General features: G+C 38.2%; 2 protein-coding genes across 2 annotated transcripts in view; both read left to right on the top strand.

Moving 5' to 3' along the window:
- LOC123322840 overlaps nucleotides 1-3,727 on the top strand; it is a 160,050-nt gene extending 156,323 nt beyond the window's left edge. The window contains exon 20 of the mRNA XM_044910885.1: nucleotides 3,587-3,727. Within this exon, the coding sequence (XP_044766820.1) occupies nucleotides 3,587-3,727 (141 nt within the window). The remainder of the gene's footprint in view (nucleotides 1-3,586) is intronic.
- Nucleotides 3,728-4,126: 399 nt separating this feature from the next.
- The window catches only part of LOC123321831 (potassium voltage-gated channel unc-103-like), a 47,272-nt gene continuing 32,332 nt past the window's right edge, over nucleotides 4,127-19,066 (top strand). The window contains exons 1-2 of the mRNA XM_044909614.1: nucleotides 4,127-4,352; nucleotides 7,823-8,194. Coding sequence (XP_044765549.1) covers nucleotides 4,158-4,352; nucleotides 7,823-8,194 — 567 coding nt within the window. The 5' untranslated portion in view covers nucleotides 4,127-4,157. The remainder of the gene's footprint in view (nucleotides 4,353-7,822; nucleotides 8,195-19,066) is intronic.

Genomic DNA, 19,066 nt, shown 5'->3' with positions numbered 1-19,066 from the left:
TCCATTGAAAATAATTTCGCAATCAACAGCTAATGCAATCATTCTCTGATTTTCCTTAAGACTTATATCTTTATTCTCCAAAAACATTAAGAACAGTACAAAATTTAAATTATCTTTGGTCAGTGCATGTTCTTGTAAGTAATAGTTCAGTGTTTATTTTCAATACCGACCTGAATTTCGCAACTCAAAATCATAGCTTTTCCGGTATCAGATTGGAAAAAATACAAAGCTCATGGAAAATACCCTCCACTTTTCAAATTTGCTCAATGAAAAAGTCACAAAATTCAGTGACTTGCTTACGTGAAACACACTGTATTCGCACTAATATTGTGGCACCAATGAAGTTTTTCATACATTTTTTCAAGTCTGATAGACCTGGTTGCCTGATATTTTGTTACATAATAATAAGCAATCCAACTTTTGAGTGCAGATTGGCGTGATGGCAACCCGGGGAGTTTTAATGAAATTGAGAATTCGTTGTACCGTTGAACATGGTTTTGAGATTCTTGTGGGATAATCAAACGCGCCAATTTCATTCACTTCGAAACTTTGCTACACATTCCAGGCGTTTCCTAGTTGAATTTTGAAACTCCACAATATGAACTTCCATTGGTCTAATAAGTACTAAACGATATGTACTGTCATCAGTTGCTGCATTGAAATTAAATTGATGATGTTTTTCAACATTATTATTAGTAAAAAGAGAGAAGGGTTGATAGGTTTCACGTCTAATGAAACGAAATCAATTCAATAATTTGCCGACGTTTCGGTTTATTTGAAACCTTCTTCAAAGGCTCTGAAAAAGAGTAGGTAATAAACAGATATAAAATTGGCACTAAGCAATTGTACAGACGAATACAAAGTAAATAAAATACATACATATATATTAACTTTAACAATTACAATTTCACATGTAAATAAACAACAAAACCTCAAAAACACGAGTAAAATTGAAAACAGAGTAGAGTCACACACATCAATCAGAAAAAGGGTGGAAAAACTCACATTATTGTTTGGTTCTATTAGTCATATGTTTTCTATCAAGAAAAGAGTGAAAAAGACACTTAGAGAGATGTACATTTTTCTTCAAAACGCAGTATTATTAAAAGTGAAGATAAAAGAAAAAAATATCATAAAATTCAACTCTTTCCTGCCATCTGATATTTATTAGGCATGTTGTAGAATGGACAGAGAAAAGGACAACAAAAAGAACAGAGATTAAATTACATCTTATTCGTTTTTGAGATCAAATTGAAATATGATGTATTGAAGTTCGAAATATCAGTTCTCCTATTTACAGAATTTATATTTCTTTTTATAGATATCATTTCATGTAGAAGTCTTTTGTTAAGATATCGTTACATTCCTAAAATTTTTACATCGTCGAACCTGAATAACAAAATTCCCTTTTTGGATGTGTCTATTCTTAGAGAAGGCACGAAACTTATATGTAATTGGTATCAAAAGCGAAAGAAACATAGAAATTAATGGAAGGATAGAAAGTACAATAAAATTATTCCATATGATGAATACCAGCTTCATAAGCAAAAGAGAGAATTCTCAAAACACAAAGATTAAAGTGTACAAAGCAGTCTATAGACCGACACTGACCTTTGCATGCGAGTCATGGGCATTAAATAGAAAACAGAAGAGTAAGATCAAAGCGGTAGAAATGAAATATCTTAGAAGAGCGAAAGGAGTGACGAAAATGCATAGAATAAAGAATGAGAAAATACGTCAAGATCTAGAGATAGAGCCATTACAGGATTTTATAGACAGAAGGCAACTCAGCTGGTGGGGACATTTAAATAGAATGAACAACGCAAGACCTGTGAAACAAATATGGGAGGCCAAAATCCAAAAGAGAAAGAAAAGAGGAAGACCAGAACAAACCTGGAATAACACTATAACCGAAATAATTAATGGAAAAGGACAAACATGGAACGAAGCAAGAACTATGGCTATGGATAAGAGACTATGGACCCAGTTCGTGCATGGAAGGGAAATCCAATGATGGAAATGGAACAATTTTTTTAAATTTATTAATAACCAGAATTGATTATTTTTGATTTGTAATATTATTCCCTATACCATTTTTATGGTAATTGGGGTTTTTGATAATATATATATATATATATATATATATATCAAAAGCGAACATCGTCTGAAAGAATTATGAATTTTCATTCCCAACATCCTTTCTCACAAAAGCTCAATGTTATAGAAAATCTGAAACATAGGGTATCAAATATCCTCAATGTTTTGGTCAAGAATAATTCCCGGTTAGTATGATTAGGAGAATTATGAGGAGGACCGTTGGAGAGATTGATCCCCAAAGAAAATGAAATAAATTTTTAAAAATTCCATTCATAAAGGGACTTACAGACAAAATTTCAAGAATATTACAAACTGATCAATTAGGTATAGCCCAAAAGTCAGAAAATACGGTGAGACGGTTCTACACTAGGCTGAGAGAAAGGATATATCGATTAAAATTTATTCTTGGAGGATTCTGCATTTCCTGAAACTTTTTACGGTTTTCACTCCTGACAAATTAGTGCAAGAATTTACGCAGGAGCTAATCGTTTATTTCATTTTTTTATTGATTTTGTTTCATAGATTGGGAGTGAAAACCCCAAAAAGTTTCAGGAAATGAAAGAAAGGACATCAAAGGATTTCCTTTCGAACGTTATATATTATGTAGTGTAGTGATTATGAAAAAGACCAATGAACATAATCCAACACGTAAAAATGAAAATGTAACAGCCCTTGTAGATCATGCAAGTCAACTTCATTCATTCAGGTTCGCCGATGTAAAAATTTTAGGAATACAACGATATCTTAACAAAAGACTTTTACATGAAATAATATCTATAAAAAGAAATATAAATTCTGTAAATAAGAGTTCTCTTTTGATATTGTGAACCTCAAAACATCATAATTTGATCTCTAAAATGAATAAGAAAGTAATTTTATCTCTGTTCTTTTTGTTGTCTTTGTCTTTTTCCGTTCTACAACATGCCTGATAAATATCAGATGGCAGGAAACAGTTGAATGAATTTTATGTCATTTTTTTCTTTTATTTTCACTTTTAATAAAACTGCGTTTGAAAGAAAAATGTACTCTCCCTAAGTGTCTTTTCCACTCTTTTCTTGATAGAAATTATATGACTAATAGAACCAAACAATAATGTGAGTTTTTCCACCTTTTTTCTGATTGATGTATGTGACTCTACTCTGTTTTCAATTTTACTCATGTTTTTGAGGTTGTGTTGTTGTTTATTGAACCCCCAAAACCTCCCCCCTGGCTACGCCCTTGTGCTAATTCGATTTTTTTTTTAATTTTCTGGGAAGATACAATTTTATTCCATTTATCATAAATATTGTTACTCCTTCACGTTTTTTCAGTTCATACATGGTTAATTGACAAACAACTAATATATTATATTCGCACAGCTACTAAGATAATCAATTCAAATCCACATATTTTCACAACCTTTTCATCTATAAAACCGAAAGTATCAGACCCCATCAACCTTCCACTGATTACGCAATGAATTTCCCATCAAGTAAACTTTATATTTCAGGAATATCCTGCTGTCAAAGAAGTTCTTGACAAGGCACTAAAAAATGTTGGAGATTATATTATGCCTTCATCAAAACATAAGAAAACTTCTGAGGAAAGTCTTTCTCTAGGTGAGATCATTTCAACTGATTTCTTTCAATGAACCCAATTCAGATTCAAGAAGTAACTATAATAGTACCATCGCAGGAATACGAATACATTATCTGTTTTCAACATGTCCTTCAATAAATCTATGGACTAACTAACATAAACGAAGTTTTTCATGAAATTAGAGTCTATTCATTCTTTTGTGTAATCACCATACGAAATTCACCTACTTTTCTATGTGGTGACATCATACAGTTTATTTTTAACAGAAATTTGTAAATTTTTTCGTAGCCAATTCAATGTAGTATCGATCCATGGATTCATGCCAGTGTAGCGAATAAACGCTTTATCCCTTTTTCCTCTGAAGACTTGAATTTCACAATGTGACAAATCACATTCTCTCTTCGAATTCACTATGCTAGAATAGTTCATAATCTAATGTTCTTTTAGATTTTGATGAAACGTTCTATGATGAAGTAGAAATCATGTCGAAAACTTATGCAGCAGCTGATGTTGAAAAACAAGCTCCTCCATCTAAAGTAGAAGTACTTACCCCACCCCCTGCAGATGTAACAACCAGAATTGTAATTCCGAAAAATAAATGTCTCGTATGCCTTCTATTTGTCAAACCTAAATATTGGTTCAAATTTGCATTGGAGCCAGACCACATTATATTCCAGGTGAGCATTAGAAATTATAATCCTTTGAAAATTATAGAATGATTTACAATATCAACAAATTTTTGGGTTTTCCAGCCATCTTTCGAAAATTCCACCTGACTTCAAAAATTTTATCACCTTTTTTTTGTTTCTATAGTCGTCTGCTCTTTGTGAAAGTCTCTTCTAATGACCCGCAAAAGTGAAAAAATATTAAACTGTAATGAAACTCGATTTTTCTTAAAAGTCGAGTTTCGTCCTAAACGAAACGGGTGTAACCTCACAAATTACATGAAACCCCGACTAGCTGAATTGCTAGGCCTCATATACACATATACAGTGTGGTCCAACGAAAATTTAACACTTCAATTCTCCGGCCTTAAAAGGAGAATTTGGAAAATCGCTCAAACCCTCCTATTTTTGTTTTGTATCAGGGGAAAAATCTGAAAGTGAGGCAAACCACCCTCTCCTGAGGGGGAACAAGTGTGGGGATTTTCACTCTCCTGAGCTCCAGACCCACTAAAAACCCTCAACTGCTTCTTGAATTTTGGTTCCGGGCATTTGCCTATAAACCGTTCATCTCTGAGTCGGTTTTTTTTTTTTTTTTTTTTTTTTTTTTTTTTTTTTTTTTCTCGCACACTATAGTGCTGGGATTAGGAAAATGCACCTACAAGAAGGAGTTTATGGAGAAGGAGAAAGCCGAAAGGGAAAAACTCTGGCGGAATCTCCCAGGAATGGATCACTCCAAAAAGTTCCTTCGGAACTTTGAAACTGCTAGATCCAAAAAATATCTGGATCTCAGTAAGAACCAACTACACCTACTCACTGGCTTTCTCACAGGACATTGTCGCCTAAAGAAGCATCTGTTGAGAATGGGTTTGTCGGACACTGACGAGTGTAGATTCTGTGGGGAGGAGGAGGAAACTCCTATTCACCTGGTTACGGAATGCTTTGCCATTGCAAGCCAAAGGAAAGAGTGCTTTGGACGAGAAACTTGTAGGAGTGGGGAATTATCCTCGTTGAAGCCGTCCCAGATATTGGATTTCATCAGATCTCTGGATCTGTAAGGCGAGCTGTAAAGGGCGCGATGAAAACAGCTCTGTTAGGGGGCACAATAGACCTTAAGGTCGCAGTGAACTGTAACCCCTTCTCACTATATACTATATACTATATAGTGCTGGGATTTATGTGTTTATCCTCAATTGGATAACACTTAATTGGATTTTTCAATAAGTTTCCGTTCTTATTTTGATCTCTTTTTAATTGATCTCTTGGTCTCCTTCGGTAAATTCGCATTCCCCTTTTTGTCTTTCTCTAGTCCACTAGTCTCTCTTGAGTTCTTGATTCGGATGGTTTTTCGCTGTTTCGAATAATTTCTCTGCTTTTCTGATCATGAATTCCGTTATGGTTTCCCATTTTAGGTCCCTATAAATCTGTCTATTCCTGACAAACCAAGGTCACCTATTGCACATCGTAGCAGCTTGTTTTCAGTGGCCTGAATTCTTTTGATATGGCTCTTTGCCGCGAAACCCCAGGCAACTGCTCCATAAGTCAGTTGAGGCCTAGCAACGGCTTTAATAATCTTCAATTTTGTCTCTTTCGACATGTGGCTTCTTCTTCATATCAGAGTGTAGAGTATATTCATCGCCGCTTTCGTTTTGTCGATTGCTTGTTTGATATGACTTTTCCAAGTAAGTCCTTTGTCGAACGTTATTCCTAAATATTTGGCTTCATTTTTCCAGTCGATTTCTTCGCCGTCAACTTTTAGATTCGTTGTGTGTCGGTGTGTCGCAGTCTTCTCTTCTGTAGTAATATTGCTTGTCTCTTTTGTCCATTGAGCTTGATTTTCCACTTTGTGTGGACCAGTCATCGTTTCTTGTAGAACTCGTTCTAACACTTCTGGGTTGCGGTGTCGAGTTGCTATGCATGTGTCGTCAGCATATGTGTAACTTCTGAATCCGAACTGTTCTGGTGGTATTAGTTTCAGATTTTCGGTTTCCCCATTATGACCTGTGGCTATAATTCTTTCTACTACTTTTCCTAACGCCGACAGTAGACTTATCGGTCTTTAGTTTTGTGAGAATTTTAGTCTTTTCTCCTCGTAGGCTCTTTTGCATTCTCCATGCTGAATGATCAATTGTATTCAGTTCTTGAACCCTTTTGTTCCATCTGCTTGTTCTCAGATCTTCCACGGCACTTTTCAGGCTATGGCGGTTGAGGTCCCTCCTATTCAGATCATTTTTATTCATCCGATATATTCTTCTGAATCTTCGATTTTTCTCGTATAAGATATTTGATTTCTTTAGGCGTATCGCCATGCGGATGACTTGCTGCTAGTCTCTTCACTCTTCTCGTGCTGTTTTCGTAAGCTTTTAATATAAGGCTTAATATAATCTCTTCCAAATTATCAACCGCACATTCCAGATCCTCTGGAGTGCTTATTGTTGGGATTTCTGTTATTTCCGATTATATTAAATGGCTGTATTAAGTCCAATTGGTATATTCTCTTATTTCCATCAGTTTTTCTCTTGGTTCTTCTCCAATTGTCAATTCAACTGGATTGTGGTTTGAGGTTCCATCTTCCAAAGTTTCAATCGAAAATTCTTGAGTTATATTTTTCAATATCGTGATATCTATTGCATCTGGTATTCCTAAACCAAAAATAAGATATGTCGGTTACCTGCCTATTTCTGATTCGAGGGGGAACATCTTTTACTCTCTTTGTATCCCCTAACGGTAGTGCAAAACCCCTTGATTTTGGAAAGGGATGAGGGATGTTGCGATACATCATGTTGAAGATACTATCGACTACTATATGATCCTGAAATTTCACTTCAAATTTTCCATCTATAACAAAATGACAGGTGAACTAGTGGAAGAGTACGTACTTTTGTGATTAGTTCATTGAGTACTGGAAATAGGCACCATTCACTTCGATGCAGTAATATAAGTTTCGCTGAAAACATTCAAGTACATTACTCGAGATGTCAGGTGTAATTTGATGGCATTCATTAATGATGAGTTGGCAAATCATCCAGTGACTCAAGCCGGGTAGCGTAAATCTTGGATTTCCTGCGACCCGATAGAAAAAAGTGGAGCCAGATCAGGTGTGATCTGGGTGGCCACGAAATGAGGTGGTCTATCTTGTTGGAAAATGATCGTTTGATGGTCTGATATATTGTAGATATTAGAATATCAGGGTTAGGTACTTACTATTTGAATGAGCGGACCTGAATTCTAAATAGCACTTCCTCAAACCTTGTCTTCTCTCTCTTTCAATTACTTTTGGCATTTTATTACATTATTAATTGTGGCAACGGCGTTATGACATTAACGTCCGTTTTAGTAACAGAAACTTGAGAAAATTATTTCAAGGCCATCCGACTGCTAAAATGAAAGTGAATGGAGTAAAGTTTTTTACCACTATATCTATGAGTTATATTGATATAAGTCCATTGTTGTTTTCATATTCTCACTGATTTTCTTTTTTTCAGTATGTTTGGTACACGACATTTTTGGCAACATGCTATCAGATGTTCATGATTCCTTATATGTTCGCAAGCCAGAACTTCAATCACTATATATTTATTACCACTCTGTGTTTCGAGCCAGTTTTTTACATACGGATCTTCTTTTTCATGCATGAAGCTTACTTAGACAATTATGGAACATACGTGAGAAAGTTCAGACTCATTATAAGACATTACCTGAAGGATTATAAACGCGTTTGCTGGGATGTCATTCCCAACCTTCCCTTATATCTAATGTACCCCATTGTTGAACCAAAGAACCAGATGTTCCTCTTCAGTTGCCTCAGACTCTTTCATCTGTTACGTTGGAGGTACATTTTTCAAGCCTTTGCTGTGGTAAGAACCGTAGAATTCATATTATTTTCGTGCATTGTACAATAATAGAATATTCATAATATCATGGGTACAGAAATTATAATATCATACAGGTACAAGAAAATTCAAAGTTTCGAAAAGTAAGGTAAGTCGAGATAAGTGCATACCTTGCACTTATATCTTCTCTATCAGTAATGAAATAAATGGGATGACCTCTGTCACCATAATATTATAATTAATTAGGACTCGTTTGATTGCAAATTTTTTACGTCCACTATTTGAAGGAATATAGCGAATTTTTGATCAGAATTGAGGCCTGGAACACAAGCGGCCATCATCGAACCGCCAACGTTTCTTCTATATACAGGGTTGGCCTCAAGTTTTGAATAAAATTAATATTCCTTCAACCATTAACTCAAAATGAAAACATTTTCTGGAATAAAAAGTGTTTTTCTTCAGCCCCTTAGAAGCCCTTCCCCATTCAACTTCGGTTTTTCAAATGGAAACATACACCGTGTGAGGACTCGTTTGAACGCTCACGGAAAAAGGAAATCCACCATAAACTTTGTTTATTTTTTGAACTTTTGGTTATTATGAAAAACACACAAGTCAAATATAATATAATATCAAAATGTCAGCGTGAATTGTAATTATAATAATTATCTCTTGGCCATATCTCTCCATATCCAGTTCGAGATTTTCCAACGTATTCATTCGTAAAAATGCAATGCAGCGAATGGAAAATGAGAAATCAAACATCTATTCGGCCTGCCCCGGTATATAGAAAGGTTTCGAAAGTTACTTTCAACCTTTAAAGAAGGCAATATATGGTTCAAAAGGATATACAGAGTTTATTTATCAACTAAATAACTCTTCAACAAAATATACTAACATTAATAATAAGGGGTGTTGCATTAACAAGCATTGATTTCGTTTTGGAAATCGAGTATAACTGTCGAATCGTTGATCGAGCAATCAAAGTTTTGTGAACCCCCAGTTTGTGATAGACTTTTTCGCACTCTGGCCGCTCCTTGCCTTTGCTTGGGCGCCAGTGGGGCAATCAGGGAAAAAATAGAGAGCCAGGGTAGACTTGAAATTATCAGTGGAGAAGGGTATCAGTGAATACTAGGATGGTAGTGTCTTCTAAGTGTCTGCTTTTCAACGATTTTCAATCGTTAAAGAGTACCTACCTCTTCTTCAGCAAGTCGGAATAAGCTGTCAACCTGTAACTTTATCGGTCGGAAATCGGCAATATATTAACACAATAAGTACAAAAATACGGTAGGAGCCTCAAGTTCTCTTGGGACCCAACGGCGGTCGAACGGTCGCAGAAGTCGATGCACAGCCTACAATGACTAGATCAAGTTTAAACAGTGGGTCGGTATTCTCAGCAGTTCAACGGACTAAAGAAAGCGGAAAATAGTGAAGATATCACCCCAGGTATGCACTACGGAAGGAATAAAAATGCTACAAGTGACTTGACTTAAACTTTTAAACTTGTCGTAATGCTAACTGTACTGCACGGTGAAACACCTTACACACTTTCCTTGGCACCTAGATCTCAATTGTTCCAATTGAAAAACTGTCCCCACTATGGTAACTCATTTCCCCATTGGATATACTTAAATTGTTCGGTCAATCATCTGGTTCGGAAAGAGGCAGAAACAATTGAAAAGAAGGAAAAACAGAACAAGTTGAAAGTCCTTTCTCGAGTCATCAAAAGTACGGTTGATCGGAAAGAATTATAAAATATATGAATTCTGAAAACAAAAGTTATATACGGTTTCCGCTACAAACATGGGCCTGGTTGGTGGAAAAAAATGGCATAATATCAATCGGTAAAGCCCCCATATGATAATATAACGGTTTTCTTTCAAAATATTTCGGTTGTCAGGTCTTATTATGATAGTATCGGTGAAGAAATTTCCTTTTGTGGCGGAGCAAAAAACTGTCACGTCACAAGTTAAAAGTGCTATTTTTACAATACGCCGGCTCGATCGGCGAGGATTCGAGGTTACAAAGTGCAAAGTTGAAATTCGGACAGAGCAGAACAAAATCTATATAACCATCAATTTTCGAAACTTTCGGTAAACTTAGATCTACCAAATGACTCAAACAACTTAATATGTGATGCCCACGACACCAATGAGACTAATGGTGGTATTCTGCTTTCATCTGTAAGCCAATCTGTAACTTTTCATAAGCTTACAGGAAAATTGCAATTCTGGACTTTTTTAGTAATCTTTAGCTTACAGGAATCCGTAACTATTTACGATAGGTAGTTCAAAAGGAACACTGTGAAGAAGATAGTTACAGGAAAATTTCCAGAAATGCATTATTTTAGAATCTGTCAATCGGACACTGACATATTGAACGTACGCTGCAGATTTGTAAGTTATAGATGAAAAGCAGAATACAACCCTAAAATATTCCCAGTCGGTCGGTAAGTTTATGAGAACTGTCGAACTGTCGAACGATGTTGATTGCGAGCATGACGCTGTCGGCGGAGTCAAATTGCCGAATAGCCTTCTCTAATATGCAACACACTTTGCAGTATAACGCCTCGGCCGCTAAATGTGATGCTATATTTTTAAGAGTTCGAATTTAGGGATTTTCATCTGAATATCTAGTCCAGGAGTTCTAAAATATTCAGTTCAAAATTATGGTAGTTTAGAAATCTATGTACTTTATGGATTTTGCTGATCAGCTGTATGACTATGAGGAGGCCAAGCCCCCCTTGCCTCCTCTGACAAGCCGCCCCTACCTCGATTCATTCAAGATTCATGTGTTACGCATGAAGATTGTGAAGTTCGCTTAAAATTTTCTCCAAGAAGTTTTATAACCGTCTCAGATTTTTTCGATTAACAATGAAAAAAAAAATGCTTTTCGCAAGTTGGAAGATGTCTGCTAGTTACTTTTTCCTAAAAAGTGCCTTTTCACTTCCTTCCATTCAAAGAAATCCCATCAACCCCTAGCTAGTACCCCTATTAGATAGAAGGGAGAAGGATCTGTAGGTTCAACAATAATGCTATGTACCCAAAATCTAGAGGAAAACTAGTGCGACGTATTCTGCGAGTCGCATAGAAGTACGGGATTCTTAGTCAAGCCAATACCCAAGAATTTTTTGTTGTATGTATTATGGGACTTTCAGCTTTTTATCCGAATGTGCGTGGTATTAAATCTAAGTTGTCATTGATGAATGTGAGCTCAACCATTAGCAGGCATGATGTGATATTTTTAACAGAGACATGGTTGGATGATTCGGTCTTGGACTCTGAAATGTTTGATTCCCGTTATAAGGTCTATCGCCGCGACAGGGCACAAACTTCATGTGCAAAAAGTAGGGGAGGTGGTGTCCTGATAGCAGTTTCTGGTGACCTCAAAAGCTACCCTGAGAGCTCATGGTGCACTGAGTGCGAGGACGTGTAGGTGATAGTTGTTCTGGAGGACGGGCGCAAGATTCATCTAGGATGCGTTTATATTCCACCTAGAAATAGGTCGGCGTTGTCAGTCTTTTCTGAGAAATTGGTTGAGATTGTTGATGGTAATCAGAATGAGATGTTTGTGGTGTGCGGTGATTTCAACCTTCCAGGCATCAAGTGGGATGTTGATGATGTGAATTCTTGTTGCAAACCAAAAAATTTTGAAGATCTCAGTGCGAGTCTGTTTGTCGATTCGATGTCCCTGTCGGGATTGACTCAGTTCAATATCTTCGCCAGTGTCTCGAGCAATGTACTCGATCTGATCCTCAGTAATAATAACCTGATAGAAAGTTTGAGAGTTTCTGATCACCCCCTGGTACCGGAGGACCCTTGTCACAGCACACTTGAGTTTTTAATTACCAATCAGGTGGAATTGTAGCTCATCGTCAGAAGATTGTTGACCTATGTTCGGACTACTTCGGATCTGTATTTTTACCTTCTAGTGTTGGCAACTTGGCTGAGTATCCTGAGGCACCTTTAAATGTTGGAAGCTACACCATTAGTCGAGACAAAATAAGAGAGAAGATCAAGAAGATGAAGAATGTGGTTCCTGGTCCTGATGGGATTGCCCCTTCATTTTTGAAGAACTGCCTGGAATGCTTGGTGGAGCCTTTATTTATCCTCTTTAACAAATCTTCAGTGCAGGGCTGCTTTCCTCAAAAGTGAAAGTTCTTCAAATTGATACCTGTTTTTAAATCTGGCGACAAGAATCTCCTAGAAAATTATATATAATTGATTCCAAGCTTGCTGGGGTAGGTGTGCATGGAAGTCTTCTTAGATGGTTGGAGTCTTACCTTAGGAATAGGTCTCAGAGTGTAGTATTGGGCCAATACTTGACCGAATATATTCTCATAACTTCGGGTGTACCTTAGGGCTCACACCATTGTCCCCTGTTGTTCATACTCTACGTTAACGATATCGCTACTTGCTTTCGATTTTGCAAGTTTCTCATGTATGCTGATGCCCTAAAAATATTCCTCTCTGTTCGCAATTCTGCGGATAGATTAAACATGCAAGAAAACTTGAATAGGTTCGCCTTATATTGCGAGAGAAATCAATTATTCCTGAACATTTCCTAATGTTGCTTCATCATCAGTTTCACTAGAAGAGAGTCTGATATAGTCTTGCCCTCCTATACTATTTCCAACCATATAATTTCAAATGTTGATTCCGTACGTGATCTTGGGATTACAATGGATTCTCAGCTGCTTTTTGATCAACACATATACAGCATTACGAAAAAAGCGTATAGCATGCTTGGCTTCATCTTCAGAACCTACTCTCAGTTTTCAATGGCAGATATTTCATTGCTCTCTAGGGAGATTAATAGTATTAGAAGTATATTCCAGGATGATGAAGAACTATTCATAGAGGCAACAAAAGCATCTCAATCAGTCTCTTCCTTGTTGTCCCAGTTATCTGAGAACTCCCGACCCCCATAACCTATTCGGAAAAAAGAAAATAGTCCACACTTACACTATGTCAGATTCTGGCCCCTTTTAGTGATAGTTGAATCTAAAGCAGACAGTAACATTGGCTACATGCATCCAATGAACTTTGGTAGAGAACTCGACAGACTTAAGGTGCCTGGTGTCAAGGATGATAAGAAGAAAGGCAAGAAGAGAATCTGGGTGGAGTTCTCTACTCCCCTAAATGCCAATAAATTCCTTATTGAAAATCCTTTCATTGGTGACCCTAATATTGATATTTCCATTCCATCCCGAGTTCTTATCCTACTAGGAATTGGGGAGATTACTGTGTCCCATTTTGCAGGTTGACGAAGTCACAGGGTGCACCCGTTTATTTGTGGCCTAAATTTTTCAATGTTTTACCGTCACACTTGAGAGGGCTTCCCCTTAATTGTTTTAAAAATAAAATAAAGTTGTTCTTAGTGAAACAGGCAATGTATGACATAAATGATTTCCTCAACTGTAATTTTTCAGCGTTTTAGATTTTTCCTACCTCAGTTATTTAAATAGATATTTGCTTGTTGTGTTGATTTTAACAGGATTATAATTTTGACGAATGTATATACTTTTTGTATGTTAACATGAATACACTTACTCTACTCTTACTCTCAGAATGAAAATCATTGTTGCTCGTCAATTGAAAAGAAGGGTTGTTAAGGATGCGACCAACACTTATGTTCCCTCAAATTTCTGGGTACTCACCTTCCATGGTAAAAACTTGCCAGATAAAATAGGTATTTTTGGTGTTCTAAGAAATGTTTCTATATGTGGGTCCAGTTATCCAGTGCTACAATTGCCTGAGATATGGGTATACTAAGACCAACTGCAATTCCCCAGCTGAATCAAAAAGATGTCGAAATTGTAGTGAAAAACATGAAGAAGCAGATTGCACAAATATTACTAACCCTAAATACCTGTTTTGCTCTAGTAACCATGCTTCCACCGATAGGAAATGCCCTGAATATGCTAGGCAAAAACAAATCAACAATCTTATAGCATTGGAGAACATTTCGTACTTTGAGGCTCTGAAACTAGTCCCAAGATCCTATAATACTGATAGTTCATCTGATAACGAAGCAGTCAATCCAGTCTCCCAACCTAATTATTTTCCATCGCTAGTACCTCGGAGAATTAGAAATAACTCTCCTCAAGAGGCATCCCCCATTTCAGTTCAGAACAGAAGATCCCTCTTACAATCACATCAATCTAGAAATACTTCTTATGCGGCTCTTGTTAAGAAAAGGAAAATACCGCAATCCCCAGGTTATCACAGGGAAGCACAAAATGACCAGCTTATTCACTTGTCACTCCCACTATCCCCAGTCACTACGCTGAACTCCTTCCATAAATCAAACCCTTCACTCAACCCAGCTTCTAATTAAAAAACCATTAATTTGTTAAGAACCTAATGAATATCATAGAAAATCAATCAGCCCCAGTATTCTCATTCAACTCTTCTACCCACAATAAAAATAAAGCTAATAACAATGTTCAGTCCTACATTCCTAACAAATAAATATCAACCGAAACCTGGTTGAGCAGCTCCCACTCCTTCAAGTTGTCTGGCTATAGTATACTTAGACAAGATAGACCTACCTTTAGGGGGCGGTATCGCCTCACTTGTTTACAGAACTCTGAGTTTTGCTGAGGTTAGTGTTAGCATACCTCCCCCAGAGGGAGTCAATATTCATGGATTTAAAGTGGACCAGCTAACGATTGTGCACATCTATTGCCCTCCAGACCGCGTACTTCCCATAAAATTTAATTTAATTTAATCTTTGATCTCTCCTCCCCATACCTTATTAGTGGAGACATTAATGCTCAGCATCCCCTTTGGAGTTCTTACTCCACAAATAGAAATGGCAACATTCTTGATCAATTTTTATCCACCAATGATCTTTGCCTCCTCAATGATGGCTCTCCTACTAGGATCACAACTCCAGATAAACCGAGCGCACCAGATGTTACCCTCTGTTCCCCTGGTATTGGAATTGACTCCTTCTGGGAGGTCCTTCCGGATCCAGGTAGCAGCGACCAATGGCCAACGATGACCAGGATTGCGCATCTCAAATTAACTGAATTTTCCCAGAATTATTGTTCAACCTCTAGATATAACCTTAAGGAGGCCAATTGGATGCTGTTCCAGGAATTGATCGCTCAAGAGGTTGAATGTCGAGAGACATTCAGGGACTTGATGATGTCCAGGAGATCATTATTTTTTCGGCTGATCGCTCTATCCCTGTTAAAAGATGTCATGAGGGTCACTCCAGATATCGGGTTTCGTGGTGGGATGCGGAGCTTATCACCCATATGAAAAATAGGTCAGAGGCCTATAGGAACTTCCGCCTGAACCCTACAACTTCAAACTATCTAAACGCCAAGAAAATGCAAGCCATTGCCAAAAGATAAAGTCCTCCTTCAGAGATTTCTGTGAAAAGCTAAGCATAAAGGACAGCAAAAATCTTTAAAAAAATATCAGAAGGTTTCGTTCCTCTGGAGAATCTGCCCTTCCCCTCAGCTAGTTATCCACGATACTGATAGTGGCCCTCTGAGCACTAGTAATCTATCCCGTGGATCTTCGATCTCACTGCCTCCCTTCTCTCTGTGTGAACTGTCAAAAGTAATGTTCAATTAAAAAGACTCCGCTCCAGGTAAGGACGGCATAACGTATTCTATGCTCAAACATCCACCCATCCAAGCTAAAACTATAATCCTGCGGATATTCAACGGAATACTCTCAAATCCTGACATTCCCTCATCTCTTACGGAAAAAGTTGTTGTACCTATCTGCAAACCTGGACAGCCCCCTCATGACCCTAATAGCTATCGGTCCATAGCTCTCACCTCCTGTCTGCTGAAAATCTTCGTATCCCTTATAGCAACAAGATTGGAGAGAATTTACGAGCTGAACACCCCCACAACTAAGCCCCAATAAGGCTTCCGAAAGGGTAAATCTGTCAATGATGTGCTGAGTGCCTTAACGACCTCCGTTTACACAGAATTTTTTAGGGATGAATTTTCCGTAGTTGTTTTTCTGGATATCAAGCAGGCGTATGACTCTGTAAGAATTTGACATCTTACAATCTATTTTACTGAAAGAAGGAATCCCTGTCCAGCTGATCAATGTCCTGCAAAAACTGACCGTGAGAAGGAAGGTTTTCTTGGTAGACCCTTGTTTTAACAAACTCATTTGCCCCAAAACATCTTTCCTAGGCCTAGCCCAGGGTTCCCCTGATGGCTGCACTCTCTGTAATTTTTTCGTTAAAGGGCTGTCCTCCTTTTTGAACGTCCCAGGCATTGAGATAATCCAATATGTGGATGACACCACAATAATATCGTCTGGGAAATCCTTTAAAGACGCCTTTGAAAGAATGACTCAGGCACTAGCATTGATTGAGCTATGGACTCAAAGTAGGGGCCTCACTGTCTCGGCAGAGAAGTCTGCTGCTATGTGCTTCCACAAGAGAAAAACTTTTGTCAATCTCCGTACGCTTCAACTTTTTGCTAGTACAATCTCCACCAAATACCTTGGAGTAACTTTACATGTCAATATGAACTGGTCCCTTCATATCGAAAACATGTGTTTGAAAGCCAACCGAAACATAAACGTCATGAAAGCCCTATGTCGTACATAGTGGGGTTCATAGTTCTTCCCTTTCTTGAGTATAGGTCTATTTTCTTGGGAAGATGCACCAAGCCCATTCTGTCTCGACTTGATAGGGACCAGTTTTCTGCCATCCGGGTGGCTTTGGTATACATGAAGTCCACCCCTATAAATGTCCTTCTTGCTGAGAGTAAACAACTTCCTCTTCCCCACCGTCGTAACTGGTTTGCTGCCAAATTTGTTTCTAGAGTAGCTAGAATGTCATATTGTTTTCTTCGCGTCCTTGCATAAAATTGGAATATTCCAGTAGCTAGAATATCACCTAATTCCCTCCTTCAAAAGATGTCACTGCTGTCATCTTGGCGCCATGCATGGGATGGTCGATCTGTACCACCTTTATAAGAGGCTCTCAGTTTGCTACCTGAGACACATTCCGAGTCATTCGCTTGACAGGAGAAGACGTGCTACAGTGCTCCTGGTGCTATAAAAGAGAAAGCGGACGAGAAAGTCGAAGTGTCACAGTGCCGTAAAAGTGAAAGCGTAGGTGAAAGTGCCCACTAACAAAGCATTTTTTTCTTTTTTGTCTTGAAAAATTTTATTTCCAATTTCTTTGAGTAGCAAAGTAATTATTAATCAGATTTTAAAATGTCTGACCATTCGGACTGCGATTCCGTAATGGAAGAAGACGCGCCAGAAATCGCTAATGTCGTGTCCGAACACGATATTTTGAGAGAGGAGAACGCAAGTTTGAAAGCGAGGGTAAATGAGCTAGATAGATGCGTATCTAGCTTAGTTGCTGAGATTAAAAATCTCAGGGAGAGGCTCCTGTTGCAGGAGGGAAATAAGGAAAGTCCTTACTCCAAAGCACTAAAAAAGAACATTATTTTGAAAAATGTCCAAGAAGTGAACTTACCGGTTCAAAAACAGAAGATGGAGGTGGTCAAAACCCCTCAAAACAAAATTTCCCCACCCGCCAAAAGAGTGAGAAAGGATAGCTCCTCGTCCAATGAAGACTCAAACAAAAAAAGAGTCTTGGAAACCCCAGCCCAAGAGAAAACCACTCCAGTGGAGAGAAAAGAAAAAATCCCCCCAGTTACCCTGAGAGGTACGTCCGAATGGACGTCAATTTCAAACGCCTTGATGCGGAACGGTATTAAATACCGAAGAGCGACGACAGTAAAGGACGGTATAAGAATCGTCCCACAAACCGCCGATGATCATCGAAGGATGACTGAATTCCTCCACAAAATCAACAGAGAGTTTTACACTCTCCAACGAGAGGAGGAAAAGAAAATTTACGCGGTAGTGAGATACCTACCGCTGGATGCAGATATCCCGACGATCCTTGACGACCTCAAGGATCAAGGGATCGTCGATGCTGAGGTCATAAGGATGACCTCAATTATAACAAAAAAGCCGATGCCCTTATTGCTGGTTAAAACCCAGAATAAGGGTATCTTCGAGGTGAGAAGGCTCTACAATATGAACTGTGTTGTTGAACCTAAGAGAAGGACGACCGGGCCTGGACAATGTTATCGCTGTCAGCGATATGGACATGCCCAAAGTAAGTGCACTTTTCCATGGAGGTGCGTGAAATGCTCGGCAAATCACAGCACTAAGGAGTGCACGCTCACCAGGGAGAACGAGGAGCGAAATGCTTCTTGTGTTCTCTGTGGAGAGCAAGGACATCCAGCCAGCTACAAGGGATGTAGCGAATAGAAATTGGTCACTAAAAAGACCAAAAGATCGCCAAGATCGAACCAAACCAGCTCGAGGCCAACACAAAATACTCCGAAACCAGCCCAAAACTCAAGTGAAGAAACCCCAGGAAACTGCAACCAAAGCAGTCAAAGAGACGAAGAAACCAGAGAAAAAGACGGAAAAGGCAAAAACCGTCAAAAAAGCCGAAACCAGAAAAGGAATTTCTGGAATCACTGAGGAACTGGATAAGTTCACGAAAAACCTCCTCAGCACGATGATGCAGAATCTGGAGAAAGAGATTGAGAAGAAGATGCAGCAAATTATTAAGAATATTTAATGGCTGACACGACGATAAAGAACAATCTCATAATCGTCTCTTGGAACGTCGAAGGATTGAGAGCCCGCAGATCAGAATTCGAAGAACTGATTGAAGAGAAGAGACCGGATGTCATAGCTCTCCAAGAAACAAGACTTAACCCCAACGTTCGGATAGCATTTCCCAATTACGATATCTACAGAAATGATAGACCTAACAGCACAGGTGGCGTTGCTATACTGGCTAGAAGGAATATGGATCACCATTTTGACCAAATATTCAATGGTCAAGAAGTAGAAGCAATATCGATTATTGTGAATA

Source organism: Coccinella septempunctata, chromosome 1 (assembly GCF_907165205.1).
Source record: "Coccinella septempunctata chromosome 1, icCocSept1.1, whole genome shotgun sequence".
NCBI lineage: Eukaryota > Metazoa > Arthropoda > Insecta > Coleoptera > Coccinellidae > Coccinella > Coccinella septempunctata.
The sequence above is the reverse complement of the archived record's forward strand: the minus strand, read 5'-3'. Positions and strand labels throughout refer to the sequence as shown.